The following is a 17,568-nucleotide window of genomic DNA, read 5'->3' as shown; positions in this document are numbered from 1 at the left end:
TAATTAACTTACTGCATGATTTAATCTGTTTTCAAATTATAAATGGTACTAATTAATTAATTTGGAAGTCTATGGCCAGCTTTGTCACTAACCTTTGTCTATTGATTCTACTTCATAGCCAGCTCATTCCAACAAAACAAAGTCCAAATCCTATCCCATTTATATAGTCCCCATTACTCTCCCTCCTCCACCACACAACTAAAAGAACCACCATGGCCACCACCACTCTCCTCCCTCTCACCGCCCTCATCCTTCTTCTCTCTCTCCAAGCTCAGGCCCAGAACCCTGCAGCCCCAGCTCCGGCACCTTCCGGTCCGCTCAATGTCACCGGAATTCTTGACAAGAATGGTCAATTCACTACATTTATTCGCCTTTTAACCTCAACCCAAGTAGCAACCCAACTTGAGAACCAGCTCAACAGCACAACTGAAGGGTTTACTGTTTTTGCACCGACGGATAACGCCTTTAACAACCTTAAAGCTGGCACTCTAAATGACCTTTCTACTCAACAACAAGTTCAACTTGTTCTAGCTCACATCACACCTAAATTCTACACTTTGAGCAATCTTTTACTAGTTCCTAACCCAGTCAGGACTCAAGCTACTGGTCAAGATGGTGGTGTTTTTGGTCTGAACTTTACCGGCCAAGCCAACCAAGTTAATGTATCAACTGGCATTGTTGAGACTCAAATCAATAATGCTATTAGGCAGCAATTCCCTTTGGCACTTTACCAAGTTGACAAAGTTTTGTTGCCTGAGGAGTTGTTTGGAGTTAAACCACCAACAGCTTCTCCAGCACCGCCGGCTAAAACTTCTTCTGGTGGGTCCTCGAAGAACGACACTGTGGCTTCAGAGCCGTCGTCTGATAAAGGTACTTCAGGTGGTGTAAGGACAAATGTGGCTTTGGGATTTGTTATTGGGTTAGGATTGGCTTGCATGGGAGTTATTTCTTGAGAAAGAGATGGAGTTAAACAGGTGTACTTGCTTATGTATTTCTTCATTTTTCTTCTCAATTGGATGACATACTCTTGGATTTGCTCTTCTATTTTTATTTTTTTCTACAATTTCTTATTAATAATGTAATTTATTTTTCTGGATTTAATTTTCATTCACATTCTTGGTAATTTAATTTCTATTTACATATCTTTTCTTTCTAATTCCTCTTTTTCTTTTAATTAGATAAACTCTAACCAAAATTCGGATCTCAAATTGTAAAGACGTTCATATTGCTGTCCATCCATGATTCATTAACTCCTAATTAATTATTGTTTTCATGAAGTAACTAGATTTTTAGAAAATTAGAAAATATCCCTTAAATTATATAAATTTAGTCTTTCTCATTAAAGATTTAAAAAATTCTTACATTCCTTATTCTACAAATAGATTTTCTAATAATTATATATTCAGATTATAAGTGAGAATTTATTTTTTTTCCATCACAATATGCCATGAGCGATATTATATATATAGTTATCCATTTAAATTTATTATAAATACTTTTATATTCACTATAAAAAAATAAATTTATACAATGTATAGAAAAATAATTGAATTTAATATTTTTTATTCGTAAAGATATATATTTTTTATCAGTTGAACTAATTTTTAAATGGTGAGGATTTATCTGTCATATCTTATTTAGCATTAAATTATAATCTTTTGATATATGACAAGTGGAATTTAATTAACATTTAATTCTTGAAACAAGTCTAATATAATTTTTATTTATCCGAGACGAATCGTAAAATATATAATTTTTATATCTATTATAAAGATGAGAATTTATTTAATATTTAAATATTAATTAAATATTGATAAAAGCTCGATGTTCTTTTTTCCAACAATTACAATTTTTGAAAGGAAGAAGAAAGTGGGTCTCAAACTCAAGATGCCTTCGAGAGCTTCATGGCTCTAACAGTCAGGAAACTGCCTAGTGGTTCAGAAACTCAATATAAATAAATAAGTATATGAAAAACTCAAGCATCTATAAATTAAGCTTTATATTGAATTCATGCAAGTAAAAAATGTGATCTAAAATAAAGAAAACTTCTTACCTTGGTATATGTACCCACTTATACACCAAACCGATAGATGATTAATAAAGTATAAATTTCAATTCTTCTTCGCATTCAATATGCATATATTAATTCTCATAAAAGAATATGCAGATAATAATTTAATTCAAAAATATGCATGTATATATATTAAGAGTAATTCAAACCAAAAGGATACATATAACATAATAGTCTCAACTCAAATCTATATGCAAATTTATATTGTTTCTATTTGCAAATTTAGTAATAATATTAATATTTTGTGATTAAATTGATATAATAATTAAGAGGTGACATATTGTGAGAGCTCCATCTTCATTTTCCACATGCAAGTAGCAGAATTGACATATATAATATAGACCCTTATGAAGAAACCCTAACGTGGCCACCTCATTTGTCTAACTTCTACATTGTAAAATTTTAGGTCAACTTTTTTAGCTCTTTAAAATCCTAGTGATTAACATATACGATTTCTGAAACCTCTTAATGATTTATCATAATATATGTAAAGATTTCTCTGTTTTTATTAGTAATTTACTTAATTAGTTGCTGACTGAAAACAGAAGTTATAAAAAAATACTAGTAAATTAGCAAACTGAATAGTTTAAACGCAGATTAACTAGATATTAAGTTTAACCTAAGCAGGACTAATTACTAAGCAGGACTAATTACATAGTGTTTGTTTTCTGCATTTGGATGCCGATTCAGTTATGTTTGAGTTATTGATTTAATGTTTTTGAGTATTTGATTGGGTTGAATAAACAATTAGTTTAGTTTAAAATTGGACTCATACAACTAATTTACTAATTATTTATAAAATAATATTGAATCGACTAAACCGAACCGAAAAAGAGATAACTTTTATTGTTTGCTTAGCCTCATACATTTCAAAGTTTAAGCTGTTTGAATATTGATTATGAATGGCGCCTCGATCTACAAGCTTGAGAAATTTACTATAGATTATATTACAATCATAAGGTGAAATATATTAAATAATTAATTTCATTTGAAAAAAATATATATTAAAAAAATTAAATAAGAATAATAAAATTGAATGAGATATTTTGATTTATGAAATACATTGATAAATTAATTTAAAATTAATTTATAAATTCTATCATTATAACTAATCTTATACGAATTTGAATATATAAAATTTTAAATTAGTTTTCACTTTTTTCAAATTACATAAACTTTGGATTTGTAAATAAATTCATAAAATTTATGGATTTCAACCAAACACAATATTAATGTTTATTAGAGACGACAATACTAAATATGTCAGGAAAATTTGTGCTGCTTAAATCTCAGAGTTTAATTTTATTCAATCAATAGTGTCGACGGATGGATTTAATCTCTTGCCACAGATCCACCAATTTGTTAAAAGTAATAAAAATTCTTTTCCATTTGTTCTGAATGTGTATGTATTTCTAGATTTAATATATATTTTCACTTATATATCAAATCAATAGATAATTAATAAATATTTATTAGTTTTAAATAATGAAATATGATATTATCATCTAATATTAAAGTGTAAAAAAAGACTCATAAATATTCACTTTTTATTAATTATATATACACTAAATTTAAGTAAAAATATTTTTTAATTCTATTTTTGTTTATATGCCCGATAATTTTTCTTCTCTTGCAATTCCATGATTTTAGGGTGTGAATAGAAAAATTATAAAACTTAGTTTGTGATGCCATTTTCAAGTAAGAATTTGGTTAATTTTATTGTAGAGTAAATAAAAATAATTCCAAAATGGTGTTATTGATAAATTGAAGATGGTGATTTCCTTCTTTCACAGAGAAGTACAAACATAAAGTTTTCATTTGTTTTTTCTTCTCTTTTCAATTTCTGTTAATAATTATTACATTTTCCTTTTGCAGCAAGAAATGAGAAATGAATGGGCCAATTTTAATGCAAAAAGGCCCGAAGCCTTTGTAAAACCCTATTATTCTTCTAGACCTTTCTCATTTCTCGTCTCCTTCGAAGGCTTCTAAACCCTAAACCCCTTCTCCTCTTTCTCTGTTCTTCGAAGAAGACTGCAAGGTCTGCACTTTCTCACACTTCTTTTGTTTTTGTTTTCTTTTTGTGATGCTGTTATCTTCTGATTGATACCCGATTTCCTTTTTTTGTTCTTAAAAAAAATTGGAAGACTAACATTTTAAGGATCAGATTTTATTTTAAGGTAGTTTTGTGGAGTTTTGTTATTTTTTCATGTTAATGAATACCAAAAGAATAGAATTCAATTTTTATGAGGTTTTTTATTTTATGATTTTGTGAATGAAATATGTCTGAATTGTCCTTCAATTTTTGGGGTATTGTTATCTTTTGGAGTATTTTAATGATTAATGTTTAGGTTTGAGGCTGTAAATTGGTAGAAATGTGCTTGTGTAATAAACCCAAATGTGTTTATTTTAAAGATTGTATCATAGTCCTGTTAAAGACTAGAGCTATAGAACTTTAATTAGGGATGACGTATTAAACTTGAATTTAGAAGAAACTAACATTGTTGCAACTTTGGATATTGTATACTTTCATATTTCAGTTTCCCCTGATTGACATTGCGATTCTGTACTCAGCTTTTGGGAAGATGAATTTCAACAATGTGAAAGTTCCTAAGGTGCCAGGTGGTGGTGCGGCTTCCTCTTTGATTAAGCTTAGTGCTATTGGTGGGCTTGTTGTGTATGCAGCTGCTAACAGCCTTTACAATGTTGATGGTGGACACAGGGCCATCATGTTTAACCGTTTAGTTGGTGTTAAAGACAAGGTTATCACTTCACATCAGAGTTTCTTAACTTGCTTCTAGCTGTTTATATGCTTTTAAATGGTGTTGCCAAATCTGATTCCTTCTCACATATAGTTTTATTATTGTGTACTGATTACTGTTTTTTCTTTAAATCTTCTTATATCTTTTGTTTTCTAAAATTTTGTTACCATTTCTCAAGTGTTTTTCTCTTTTCCTACTTCCAGTTATTTTCACCTCTTATCCTTTGTATTTTATGGTATTTATGCTATATACTTTCTCTGTCATATTATTAGAGATAAGAAATGCAGGAAGGAATTCATTTTAAGCAGTTTAAATGGATCTGAATATGTTCATGTTTGGCCTCATGGTGGATATGTGTGGTTTCCATTGGGATTGAACACTAGTAAAGTTATAACCCTTTCTCCTACTTAACCCTGTTCGTCACTAACCCCACCACAAAACAATCATCAAAATGTTCTTGTCTAAATTAGGGTTCCAAAATTTTGGTGAATGTTATTTGAGCTTTTCCTTGTGTCACGTAGCTGTATGATTGCTGAAATTGATGGCTAATATAATCTGTTTGCTTGTTTGTCTCATTTATATGTGGTGCAGGCTTAATTAATACCTTTTCTCTGAAAGATTTGCTTATGTTATTCGCAAGGCATGCCTTTGTTACTTTTTATCTTCTGCAATCTTGTGTTGTTGAGGTCATCTGTTGATTTCATACCAACTTTCTTGTTTCATCTTGCAAATCTGGAGATTTCATGAATGAGCACAAACGAGCATCATGTAGTTTTGTTGCTGATTAATATAATCAGAAGAACATCAAAACCTTCACGGGCCAGTAATATTATTAGCAAGTTTCTTTAAGATTGTTACCTGCATTGGTTCTTGTTGAATTCAGAAAGCTTGTATTAGTCACTTTTCTGGAATTTGGTACTTTGAAAGCTACTGGCATGATTGCCCAAACATTCTTCTGATTGCTGGGTATTTACCATCTTTTATTATAACAATTATATATTCTCTGAGGCACTTCAATTCTTCCAGCCTCTCTTGCCATGGTGTTGTTTAGCTATTTCATAAATTGGTTTTGGGGAGGAGGGATTGATATCTTGAAATCAGTGTACTTGTTCAATATACAGGTTTATCCCGAGGGGACACACTTTATGGTTCCATGGTTTGAACGCCCAGTCATTTATGATGTTCGGGCACGACCTCACTTGGTAGAGAGTACATCCGGGAGCCGTGATCTCCAGATGGTAAATTAATTCTTTAATTTTCTTCTTTAGCAAATTGTTAGAAATTTTTGTGAAAATATTCTTTTTCCAGCTGATGCCTTCTTTTTTTTTTAAAACTTTGAAACCTTTTCCGGATGAAGTTCTTCAGTGTTTAAGTTGTTATCTTTTTTGATATTAAGAGCCATTGTTTTGTTGTTTAAATTATTCTCCACTAATCATCGAAATGATGGGACCCCAGCTACATTATCCAACCTCCTATATTAAATATTATTTACTATAGTTTGATGTGCCAGACTATTTGCTTCTTTGTGAATCCCATATTGTTCTTGATTATGCCCGACTATCTTATGTTCAGCTTCTGTTCTTTTTCCTTTGCATGAACAGCATTGTTTTCTTCTTTAGGTTATTATCTGCAAATTTTCAAGATTATGGATCACCGATTGAGATTATTTAACCTTTTTGTATTATATATTATTTACTACTTTAATTTGATAAACAAACAATTTGCTTGTTTGTGTAAGTTTTCTAATCCCATATTGTTCTTGATTTACTTGTATGAGCGGATATCATATTCTTGTTGTTCATATTCCCCTATCTTTATGCATATTCAAAGTATTTATAAATGAATTGTTTTTGAACTTCGGGTTTTGACATTGCTGTACAGGTTAAGATTGGGCTTCGAGTTCTTACTCGTCCTGTGGCAAACGAATTACCTACAATTTATCGCACCCTTGGTGAAAATTATAATGAAAGAGTTCTGCCTTCTATTATTCATGAAACATTGAAAGCTGTGGTTGCTCAGTATAATGCAAGTCAACTCATTACTCAAAGAGAGGTAATGCTAAATCAAATTATTATAAATTCTTACTGATTCTCATTGTTTAAAGTTCTCTTTCTTGTCATTATTCTTTTGATACTTGCATCTTGTATATGTTGTTGTTCGAGCATCATGTCCATCAGTTCCCTTGGGTTTCATGTGCTGTTAGCAGAGAAATTCACAAGATGCTCATCACATCTTCTCTAGATTCTCCATTTTGAAAATAATGCTTTATCATCTTCTTCATCATCATTATCATATTGGTCTCTGTATCCTGTATTTGGTTATTAGGCATGATTATCTGTTGACTGACTTTGGTATCTTGAAGGCTGTTAGTAGAGAAATACGGAAAATTTTGACAGAGAGGGCAGCCAATTTTAACCTGGCGCTAGATGATGTGTCCATAACGACCTTGACTTTTGGGAAAGAATTTACAGCTGCAATTGAAGCCAAACAGGTGGCGGCACAGGAAGCTGAGAGGGCTAAATTTATTGTGGAAAAAGCCGAACAAGACAAGAAAAGTGCTGTTATCAGAGCAGAGGTGAGAGAAGAAATTCTTAGTCTCTATGTGCTTCTTGTTAGCCATTGCAGGGAAATGAAAAAAAATATATATATATATATATATATATATATACATAAATTTTTCTAATAGATTAATCTTCCAGGATGATACTTAGCACTAGATTGTTCATAGAAAAAAGTTTGAGCTTCTGCATGCTAAGCTGAGTTGTGAAAATAACTGTACAACACTTTTACCTCTTACTTTATCGCATTATGTTTCTTGATTGTTTTACCAGCCAATTCACACTCCCATCCACCTAATCAGTTCTGCCTATTTATGGTTGACAGGGAGAAGCTACTAGTGCCCAGCTAATAGGTCAGGCCATTGCCAATAATCCTGCATTTATTACACTTAGGAAGATTGAAGCTGCTAGAGAAATTGCACATACAATTGCAAATTCAGCCAACAAGGTTTTCCTCAATTCTGAAGATTTGCTACTGAACCTTCAGAAGATGGAGTTAGAAGTCCATCCCAAGAAATAGACATCTCTTTCTGTAATGCTTTTCTTCAGAGAACAGTCAATTGGGAGTTTGTCCTGAAAACTAAATGCAGTAAATGTAGGGGGAAGAAATTATCCTGTCCATTCTTCTTTTGGTAGATGTGTTTTTTTTTCGCAAACATGGGATTAAATATGGCTTAAGAGACTACTGTCGAGTGAGATGCACAGTTACCTTGGGGAATTCTGGAATTTTTGATTGGAATGCACAATTAGTTGGATGTTTTATTTCCTGTCATTTTAATACATCTAAGTACCTGTATCTTTCTAGTTATTTTTCCTTGTTTAATTCAAGAAAAATTCAGGAATAAACTTGATTTTGAATATAATTCATATCTCTTCCGTCTGATTTTGATAATTATTTTTGTACCTGTTATGAATTTATTCTTTTAAATGTTAATTCAACAGTTAATTATCAAAATTTTTATATTAATTAATATAAATATTATCACAAGTGGAGTAAAAAAGTAGTATAATGATAAAAATCAGTAGTATTAATATGAAAGAAAGTTCAGATTTTCTTGCTTCAAGAAAATTTATATAAAAATCTGATATGTGTTGTGTCATTTTCTTGCAACCTCAGCAATGTTTAGGGTTGTGTAAAAGGGTCCATGCGATCATGTCAGCATGTTAGATTAATTTATAAGATGTTAATCTAAATTTAGGGTTAGATGATGCAAGCTACTTTGAATTTTTCAAGGCCTTACGTCTAAGATATTTGGCATTAGCATTAATTTCTAAAAAATGCTTTTCTTTTTTTGGATTGCTTGGAAACGTCAACTATTTGACATATTAACTACTGGTTTCGTGCTTCCCTTACTTTACATAACCAAATTTAGTTGCACATTATGCCTTCCTTATCTCTATAGCTGCTTTTGCTTTGTAATTTCTTTTTCTTTTTCTTTTTCCTTTTCTTTAATTAACTTTTTCCAGCTCTGGTATCTGCTCGAACTCTATCCAATTAAATTAATCAAACCCGTTAATAGATATGAATAAATTTAAAATTAATAAGATAACATTTCCATTTCAATAAGGTAAGTAGGATACTATCTGTATTCTAATCATACCATATTTAGTTTCCATCCATCTTATTTATTATGAAATACTGTTTTTTTTTTATAAATAAATTATGAAAATACCCAATATGTTGCATCTGGAGACCTGAAAAAGCTTTTCAATTATGCAATTTTCTTTTAGTATTTTCATTAGATTTTTTTGTTTGAATGTAGTCTCTTTGCATATAATACATATTATTATAGTTAACTGGGTGTTACTTGGACACTTAATGTTTTAATTTATATAAATATTGTAACAGTATTTTGAGAACTATTTGAGTTAAATGTGTTATTCATGGATTATTTGAAATGCTATGAATACAGCAATAGATTTAAAATTTATTATCCAAACAAGTTTAATATCTTTTATCATATATGATATATATCAAGATAAGAATGAAACAATAGTATTTTGAATATAAATAAGAGTTAAATATGGCCACCCTTTTTTGAATTTAATACATTTTATAAAATGTGTGATATCACTTCTTTCTATATATATGATATAAGAATGTGATCAATGCTGTTGAATCAATTTATTGCACAAAGATATTTATTGAATCAGAAATTACTCCTGAAAAAAGGTAAAAAAAAGAAAAAAAAATGTATAGGCTCGAGTGACTTGACATGAATATGACAATATAGATTTAAGTGGTACCCATTAAAACAAAACTATATAATTTATACTTAATTCTAATTTTCTCTGTGCTAAAAACTATATAATACCACTTAAATCTATAGAAATTAAGCAGTCTGTCTTTTCCATGAAGTCCAGGCGGACCCTACACATACATTTGTACCATACACTTCCTTATTACCACTCCTATTGAGACACGTAAGCATGTCCATGTCCAAGAGGATAGAATAACCAAAATATCAATCTTTTTTCTGAAAAAGAAAAGAAACACATTATGTCATCAAGATGGAAGGCCAAATGAACCTGAAAGCGTGGCAGATAACTATAGGTTACTGTATTGACAAATTTACTTTTTTTAAAAAAGGGTTTTTGAAATGGTAAATCTTAGAAAAATTAGTGTAAGATCCCATTATCATCAGAATTTGTCGCTGAAACATATGCTTATCTTTATGCGGGATAGATGAATCGATCCTGACTGAGAACCCTTATTCTCCAATCCCGGTGAATCAACGTCCATTTCATGGTGGGGCACCATAAGGTGACGTCACCTACAGGTGGATGACGTAGCGGTGAGTTTAAAATGTAGATAGGTTTACGTCAGCGTCCCGCGCCCACCGTCCAACAGCGGCTGCTCTGTTGTTATTACCGTACTCGGTTTTCCACTTCAGTTCGCTGTTTTATTATTATTCCCCCACTTCTTTAACGTGATTATTAGTTATTTTTCTTTCTTTTCTTGAGAAAAATCCTTATCCGGCAAGCAAAGAAAGATTATTGTTATCTATGAATATTATTTCTAGTTAATTTATATATATATATATAAAAAAATAAAAAAAAGCACTTCTGTTTTTATAAAATGATAGTTGAATTAATAAGTATAATTACTTAGTCACAAATGAATTTAGTTGGTGTTAAGTACTAATAATTAGTAGTAATTAAACAATGAATTTTATGTATGAAATAGTATTTTGGTTCACTTTGTAATTACACATAAATTTGTGGTAGATATTACGTAAAGATTATTGTAGCTACTTATCTCTAATTTTTGGTAAACGTCACTGCTTGTTTACACCATCCTTAACCATACTGTTGCCTTCTGTAATAAATTATTGATTTCTTCTAAACCTAGGATGGTTGTGTGAACGAGGAATATTAGTTTGAAAATGAGAATTTTCTAATTAAACAAAAGTCGAAATTGACAATGAAATTATTTATAAATTTAAATATTTTTGCGATATTGGAATTTGAATATAAATTTTTATTTTTTTAATTTATTTGAACACTAATTCGCATAAATTTTGATAAAAATAGTTGTGCTGGCTGAATTTAATTATAAATTTAAAAATTTAAATTTGATAGTTCGAATATTTATTAAAATTATGAAAGTTCTCTGTTATGACCAATTAATTATAAAGATCTGTACACAAGTACGTACGTCAAACAAGCATATGTATATAAAAAAAAAATTTGTAGGACAAAAAGAGGAAGGAGTCATTATTAGAGAAGACGTAAGGGCCATTACGTTCCATGTGCTCATACATAAAATAAACAGGCAAACAGCCAAGAAAATGACACAATTTGAAACGTCACCCACAGCTCAGAAACAGTGTGTATAAGTATAAACAAGAAAAATACCCCGGCTGCCGTTGACGCCCAAATAAACCTTTCTTTTGCAATTATAATTCAAAGTCTCCTCTTCTTTCTTTATATATATATATACACACACACACATATATCTCTAGCCATTGCACCCAAAATCTATCTTCTCTTTTGTATATCTCTCTCTGCGTCTCTCTTCTTATCAAGCAAGAATGCAGCAAGCAATTCCTTACAAGTCATGGCTGCCTCTATACACCAAAACTACTAGCCCTTTAACCCTTTTTGGTACTGCTACTACTGCTGCTAAACAAGTGTTAAAAGGGTCGACAAACATGGGCAACATGGTTCGAGAAAATGCTATTATAGTCTTTGCTAAGAAAGGCTGTTGTATGAGTCATGTGGTCAAGAGGTTGCTTTTAGGTCTTGGTGTGAACCCACCAATCTTCGAGATCGATGAGCAGGAGGAGATTAGTGTGTTGCAGGAGTTGGAGCTGATTGTGGATAATAATAAGGATGATAATAATGGTAATGATGACAAGGTGCAGCTTCCTGCTGTTTTTATTGGTGGTAGATTGTTTGGAGGACTGGATAGGCTTATGGCTACTCATATATCAGGAGAATTGGTGCCTATTCTGAAAGATGCTGGGGCTCTATGGCTTTGAAGATTACTGCAGTTTTGTTCCTTATCTAACTTCTTTCTTTCTTTTAAATTTGCTGCAGCTTAGCTTAGAAGAAATGGAGAATTGATTAACTTTTGGGTCTTTTAGAAGATTTAGATTTTGTAATTTAGGAAGAAAGAAAAACAAATTTGAACTCTTTTCTTTTCTTTTCTTTTCTTTTTTTTCTTTCATCTGTCTATGTCTACCCTTGATCTATAGAATTCTTGTTTTTTTTTTTTCTCTTGTTTTGGTTACTGTTTCTTTAGTGGAGGATGGAAGACTTACATGTCTTTATTGATTTTTAGTAATTAAACAAATTTCCACAGCTGTTTCCTGGAATAATAAATCTTCTTCAGGGTTAAAAGAAAAAAATGATATATTTTATTGTAGTGCCACATATTTGTGGACCGACAAGCTTACGTGTTTGATTTAAATAGTAATAAGGCTGGTTCAAGGGCTCATTCACTTCACTGTCATCAATGGCTAATGCTTATGTAATCACATCCTCTAATTGGACCATTTCAATGGTTTGGTTTTTAACCAAAGTATGCTATTCATGCAAGTAACAGAAAAAGAAAGTATAGATTCTAGTATTGTTTAAAGCACAACAAAAAAGGATACATTGGTCAGGTGTTTTAGCTTTTACAGTAATCAAAGTGTATCTAACCATGAATCAAAATCATCCAAAACTTTAGATTTTGTTACAGACCGAGAGGAAGAAGAAGATTGCATTTCGTTTGAAGTAGCTGTCACCTTCACCGACTGGTATGAATTGTTTTGGTTCGACAAATTGGATGTTTGCTCGAGTAAGTCATCAAGTGCATCATCCAGTGTGGCAGAAATGGATGTTTTAGAAGAACTCGGGGTGTTTCTTATGAGTTGTGGCAGAGCTCTAGGAGCCTCTTTTTTGGACAAGGGAAAAGCAGCAGACGTAAAGCCAGAAGAATCGAGAAACTTGGTCTCATTAAATGAATCGAGAAGCATATCAAGTTCTGCCTCAGCAGCTGTTGCCTCGAACATATATGGTTTCTTCTTGGGGTCTGCGATAGAACTCCCACTGATTTCTGCTGGGGACTCCATAGCTCTGTTTTCACAGGAGCTGCTGTGTCGACTTGCACTGAAGTCACCCTCAGTTTTATTTATCATATCAAATTCTTGATTAAGTGAAATGGGGTCTGATTGGCCAGTAAGAATAGATTCTGATGACATAACCTCAGAGCTCTGTTTTGCAAACTCATTCTTCTCGGATAAATCTTTTAATATCAATTCTTCAGAGACTGTTGAATTTACTTTCATTTCACTTGTTTGCTTTTGTTCTGATTCCAGGCTACTGGTTGCCTTTGCTCCATGGCCAGACTGTCAAAGAAACCGTGTTACTTTTAGCAGGAGATGCTGAAATCAGGACAGTAGACATGCAATTACAAACATGCTACATGAAACCATGTTACTTTTAGCATGAGATGCTGAAATCAGGACAGTAGACATGCAATTACAAACATGTTACATGAAACCATGTTACTTTTAGCATGAGATGTTGAAATCAAGACAGCAGACATGCAATTTACAAACATGTTACATTTCAACCTCGTTTTGTTGTTATATTATATGATTCAACATGTGCAACTTTTGGATGCAAAGGAAAACCAAGTTGATAATTTTCAGAACTGTATCATGCACAAGAAATGTGTTTGAATGCCAATGTAACTTCAAGGACCTAATTCCAAGTAAGAAAATCAGCAAATTATTGTTATATCAGTCTTCCAGACCAATCTGTAGCATTTGTGACATACCGGCAAACTCTTTCTTACAGTTAGGGCATCTTGTAAGCATCTCAAGAGATTTCGTTGCAGGATTGAAGTGAAGAAAATTTTGTTGCAGGCCAAACTAGTCGAGTATTAAAAGCTTATTATTATAACATGACTCCATAATTTTCAGAAACCTCAACTCAGCTAAACCTTAATCTCAATCTAGATGGAACCAGCTATAGGGATCCTTTTCCGTGCTACTAAATAAATCTAACCTGACATTAAAATTAGCAAAAGATCTCAAAGTATTCACAAATCGAATTAGAATGTCAAGCATACCAGCTCTGGTGGTAATATGTCTGCTTCCATGAAGAGCCTCTCTGAAATGTCTACTTTCAGTAGTTGTTCGGCAAGAGCACTCAAATTCAGGGAGAGAAAATGTGCCTGATTAAAAAACCAAATTGCAGGTCAGCAATATCAGGACAGGAAAACAGAGAACATCGCATAAATAAGCTAAGCCAGGAAGAAGAAAAAATCTGAATTAAGAAAAGAGAAGTAGAGTGCTGATAAAATAGTGAAAGGAGAGGAAAATTGACGTTAGCATAAGAATCAGTGCCTAGCACTTCTAGTACCCATCATATGCCCAAGAACTGCCTTATAATTACCAAGATGCATTCCATCTTTCTTTACCAATTTCATTAATCTTTTAGATCCTACATAATTTGTGTGATGTGCTGTCGATATTAAATGGAGTTTGCAGCAAGCACCAAATATTCTAGGAGAGGATTGTATTCCTCACCTTCTCTGCAAGGATCTACGCACCTAGCATATACCAGTGTGACACATCTAATATTGTTTTTGGTTTTTCCAGGTTTGTGGATGCATGATGCCAATTCAAGTTATTACACAAGGCCAAATCCCACTGACTAGGAAACTCAAGTTTGAAGGTTTCTAGCTATCTTAAGTCAAAGAACACTTTTTATTACAAGAACAATCAAAAAATAATAACAATCAGTAACGCTTTCTGTATTATTTGATTTCAAGGTAAGGATACTGATAAACCCTGGAGTAGAGCCAAGCTTCATTTGCATGAAACTTAGAGATCTGGGCTTATTATATTAGCAGCTGATATATAACCTATCTGGGCAAGGGGACAATGAAAAGGTGCAAAATGAATGTCTCAACAGTTATTATATGTCCCAGCTTACTATCAACAAAGGAGAAAAAAGAAAAACCAATTACCTCAGGGCTCACAGCTGATTCATCCTCCACAACAAAATTATCATCCCCAGTCCATGATAGAATGCCCTCTCCCCTGACAGAAAGCATTGGCCCCACTCCGAGTTTGAAGTCTGCTGTTACATCACATCATACACCATTGATTTCATGCCAAACATTAAAAGTAATACCTCAATAAGACTACTGCAGGAAACAATGGCAGAGACAATGCGGTCTCAACCTTGAAGCCAATCTGTTTTCACAAATAAGTATGTAAACAATCGATTTATAAGCTAATCTAAACTCTTGACAATATCAGATGCTCTTAAGATTTAAGAATTGATAGCCAGAGACAACAGATGACAACTCAAATATGGTCATGGAAATATGCTAGTCAGGTGAAAAATGGACAAAAAACTTGACAAGGATATAATATATCATTGTCAAATAAAGGAGAATCAGATTTCTAATTTCTTTAAAACAAACAAACCAAAAAAATTAACATTGCCTGCACTAAAGTCTTTTCACTAAGTTTGTCAAAGAAATAAGATTTTTAACTCTTGAACTGAGCCATATGACTGATAAAAGGCCTAGTCTAATTCCACATACATGCTTTAATTTTGTTGAGAACGAATTAGACCTCTAACATCCCATACTAATACTACTTCAGCCGTTTTCAGAAATGCACGTAAATTTTTCCTTGCAGCATTTCAGACTTCTAGCAGAAAGATATTGCATTAATTTACTCATGTATGTGGCTACAAAGTCATAAGGACATAATCATATTTCTTTCTTTCTTGATCAATGGCAATAAACACCACTAAATTAATAAGTAATCATACAGCATTTCTAAGTCATTTAGACAATTGAACAATACCAAATAAATGACAAAGTTAAAAGCATCAAGAGGAATACCAGGCAAAATGTCCTCCAATGAAGGAAACATATCCAAGTAAGAACCTGACTGGCACTGAGATTGAGCTTCAGCAATCAGGTGACGATAGTCTGCACCTTTACTCTTAGGCAAAATAATATCAGAAGCGTTATTTATACTATCTCCTAAAGGATCTCCAGAACCTGAATCAAATTCTTCCTCATAACGATCACAATTCGAAGGGAGCCCAGACTGTCGAGCTTTCTCCCTAGTTTGCTTCCCTACCGCCTTATTTCCACTTGCAGCATCAGTAGCACCTCCAGTTGGGGCTTTAACTTTTGCTTTTTGACCAGAATGAAACTGCTTTTTGCTATGGTGTAATGAGTGAGCTCTCTTTGATTTTGCCAATGCTTTTGAATCCATTATTGAAAAACAATGCTCATTTAAACATTTAGAACATCCCCATTTTGGAACTTCAAATTCACCACTGCCTAGCACAACATAGAAAAATCAAAACTTTAATATAATAGACCAATAACCAATTACTTTCCGGTTATCAAAAATCAAATGTTTAATCACATAAAGTTTTCTATTTTACATGTCATTTTACAATAATACGATATACCCATTAAGCAAAAATTCGAGAGTTTTATGCAACTAGATCAACAAAATGAAAAAAAAAAAAAAAAATTATAAAGAAAAAAGTGTCAATTTCCCTAACATACCAACAAAACCAAACCCAGTAAACTGACAGGGCACATAAGAAACCTTTGATAAAGTAAATTCGCTGATAGTACCTGAATTGTCTAAGCTGAGCTTGTACAAGGAGAATTCTTTTGGTACGGAATCTGGGCAACTACTATAAAGACCAGAGAGTAATAAATCATGAAAGTGAACAGTGCTATGCTGAGAAAGTGAGACTCTGTCGTTTCAGCGGATTTGAGTTGGGTTCTGCCTCTTTCACTTGAGTTGGGCTGCACACTGGATCCCTATGCTTAAGCCCATGATCCTTTCACAATATTTTGTTTCTTTTAAGAAAAATTATTAACATATGTAAAAATTATTTTTCAAATTTATAATTAATAATATCACATAAAAATATATTTGACGCCTAACTCAATTGGTAAAAAGTGTTTACTTTTATTAAGAATTCTTTTAGTAAAATTTTAAATTTCGGTATTTATAAATTTTAAGTCTTTTAATTTTTAAAATTTTAGATCTTATTGTTCCCACTCCTAGAGAACTTAGTTATCTTTTAAAATATTATTTTCATATTAATTTTAAATTATATTTTTATCTTTTAAAATTTAAAATAAGATCTTTTAATATTTCTTTAAATGTGATAAGTGGACATTTAAATGATATTAACCATTTAATTTGAAAGCAATGGTAATTGAAAATTCATAAACTTAATTTAAATATTTTTATTAAAATATAGAGAATTATAATTTTTATTCATAAAAGTCTTAGATGTTAATTCTAATTGTAATAGGAGTCAATTTGAAATTTATTTTTCTTATAATAAATTTCTTACAAAGTAAATTTTTATCTTAATTTGTCTAAAGAATAATAAACTTCGATTAAACTCTCATTACTTATGATTTTTAACTTTATTTTTCTCTCAAAATAATAGATCTTAAAAGAAGATTGATATAAAAGTAATTTTTAATTCCTAAAATAAACAATAATAAATTGAAAAGAAACAATAATAAAGGAAAAAAATATGGGTACCATGACTGTATATTGTCATACCAAACATCATAAGTTTAATACATCATTTATCATCCCTTGATTGAGGGAGAATCATCAAAAGTACCATGAAAATCCCTTTGATGGAGGGGGGAAGTCTCAGCAATATCACA

General features: G+C 31.7%; 4 protein-coding genes across 7 annotated transcripts; 3 read left to right on the top strand and 1 right to left on the bottom strand.

Annotated features, from left to right (window-relative positions):
- Positions 1 to 117: 117 nt before the first annotated feature.
- LOC8269110 (fasciclin-like arabinogalactan protein 6) lies at positions 118 to 1,140 on the top strand. The gene has a single exon (XM_002517794.4). It carries the CDS (start codon positions 213 to 215, stop codon positions 951 to 953), a length of 741 nt encoding a protein of 246 aa, XP_002517840.1. The 5' UTR covers positions 118 to 212; the 3' UTR covers positions 954 to 1,140.
- A 2,812-nt stretch (positions 1,141 to 3,952) lies between these two features.
- LOC8269111 (prohibitin-1, mitochondrial) lies at positions 3,953 to 8,150 on the top strand. Of its 2 annotated transcripts, none has more exons than XM_002517795.4 (6): positions 3,953 to 4,109; positions 4,643 to 4,830; positions 5,952 to 6,068; positions 6,712 to 6,882; positions 7,193 to 7,405; positions 7,714 to 8,150. In XM_002517795.4, exons 2-6 carry the CDS (start codon positions 4,654 to 4,656, stop codon positions 7,906 to 7,908), a joined length of 873 nt encoding a protein of 290 aa, XP_002517841.1. In that variant the 5' UTR covers positions 3,953 to 4,109; positions 4,643 to 4,653; the 3' UTR covers positions 7,909 to 8,150. The 2 variants fall into 2 exon arrangements, with proteins under 2 accessions (XP_002517841.1, XP_015574012.1); XM_015718526.3 differs by having other exon boundaries at positions 3,971 to 4,109; positions 4,609 to 4,830.
- Positions 8,151 to 11,263: 3,113 nt separating this feature from the next.
- Positions 11,264 to 12,211, top strand: LOC8269112 (glutaredoxin-C9). The gene has a single exon (XM_002517796.4). The coding sequence runs from the start codon at positions 11,423 to 11,425 to the stop codon at positions 11,870 to 11,872; it is 450 nt and encodes a 149-aa protein (XP_002517842.1). The 5' UTR covers positions 11,264 to 11,422; the 3' UTR covers positions 11,873 to 12,211.
- Positions 12,212 to 12,432: 221 nt separating this feature from the next.
- LOC8269113 (protein ECERIFERUM 16) lies at positions 12,433 to 16,660 on the bottom strand. 3 transcript variants are annotated; one of them, XM_002517797.4, is made up of 5 exons: positions 16,504 to 16,660; positions 15,748 to 16,193; positions 14,857 to 14,969; positions 13,954 to 14,058; positions 12,433 to 13,225 (listed from the first exon to the last, which is right to left on the bottom strand). In XM_002517797.4, the coding sequence occupies exons 2-5, from the start codon at positions 16,127 to 16,129 to the stop codon at positions 12,521 to 12,523; spliced, it is 1,305 nt and encodes a 434-aa protein (XP_002517843.1). In that variant the 5' UTR covers positions 16,130 to 16,193; positions 16,504 to 16,660; the 3' UTR covers positions 12,433 to 12,520. The 3 variants fall into 3 exon arrangements, with proteins under 3 accessions (XP_002517843.1, XP_015574021.1, XP_015574020.1); XM_015718535.2 differs by having other exon boundaries at positions 14,857 to 14,966; positions 15,748 to 16,197; positions 16,504 to 16,656; XM_015718534.2 differs by having other exon boundaries at positions 15,748 to 16,197; positions 16,504 to 16,655.
- Positions 16,661 to 17,568: the final 908 nt, after the last annotated feature.

Source organism: Ricinus communis, chromosome 7 (assembly GCF_019578655.1).
Source record: "Ricinus communis isolate WT05 ecotype wild-type chromosome 7, ASM1957865v1, whole genome shotgun sequence".
Classification (NCBI taxonomy): domain Eukaryota; kingdom Viridiplantae; phylum Streptophyta; class Magnoliopsida; order Malpighiales; family Euphorbiaceae; genus Ricinus; species Ricinus communis.
Note: the sequence above shows the minus strand (reverse complement) of the source record. Positions and strands in the feature narration are given on the sequence as shown.

Excerpts from the sequence above, each read along its gene's own strand:
- LOC8269110 (XM_002517794.4), top strand. The coding sequence starts at position 213 with ATGGCCACCACCACTCTCCTCCCTCTCACCGCCCTCATCCTTCTTCTC.
- LOC8269111 (XM_002517795.4), top strand. The coding sequence starts at position 4,654 with ATGAATTTCAACAATGTGAAAGTTCCTAAGGTGCCAGGTGGTGGTGCG. Across the intron at positions 4,831-5,951 it reads TAGTTGGTGTTAAAGACAAG|GTTTATCCCGAGGGGACACA; the intron begins GTTATCACTTCA and ends TTCAATATACAG. Across the intron at positions 7,406-7,713 it reads GTGCTGTTATCAGAGCAGAG|GGAGAAGCTACTAGTGCCCA; the intron begins GTGAGAGAAGAA and ends TATGGTTGACAG.
- LOC8269112 (XM_002517796.4), top strand. The coding sequence starts at position 11,423 with ATGCAGCAAGCAATTCCTTACAAGTCATGGCTGCCTCTATACACCAAA.
- LOC8269113 (XM_002517797.4), bottom strand. The coding sequence starts at position 16,129 with ATGGATTCAAAAGCATTGGCAAAATCAAAGAGAGCTCACTCATTACAC. Across the intron at positions 14,970-15,747 it reads ATTGGAGGACATTTTGCCTG|CAGACTTCAAACTCGGAGTG; the intron begins GTATTCCTCTTG and ends GTGATGTAACAG. Across the intron at positions 13,226-13,953 it reads ACATATTACCACCAGAGCTG|TCTGGCCATGGAGCAAAGGC; the intron begins GTATGCTTGACA and ends TTTCTTTGACAG.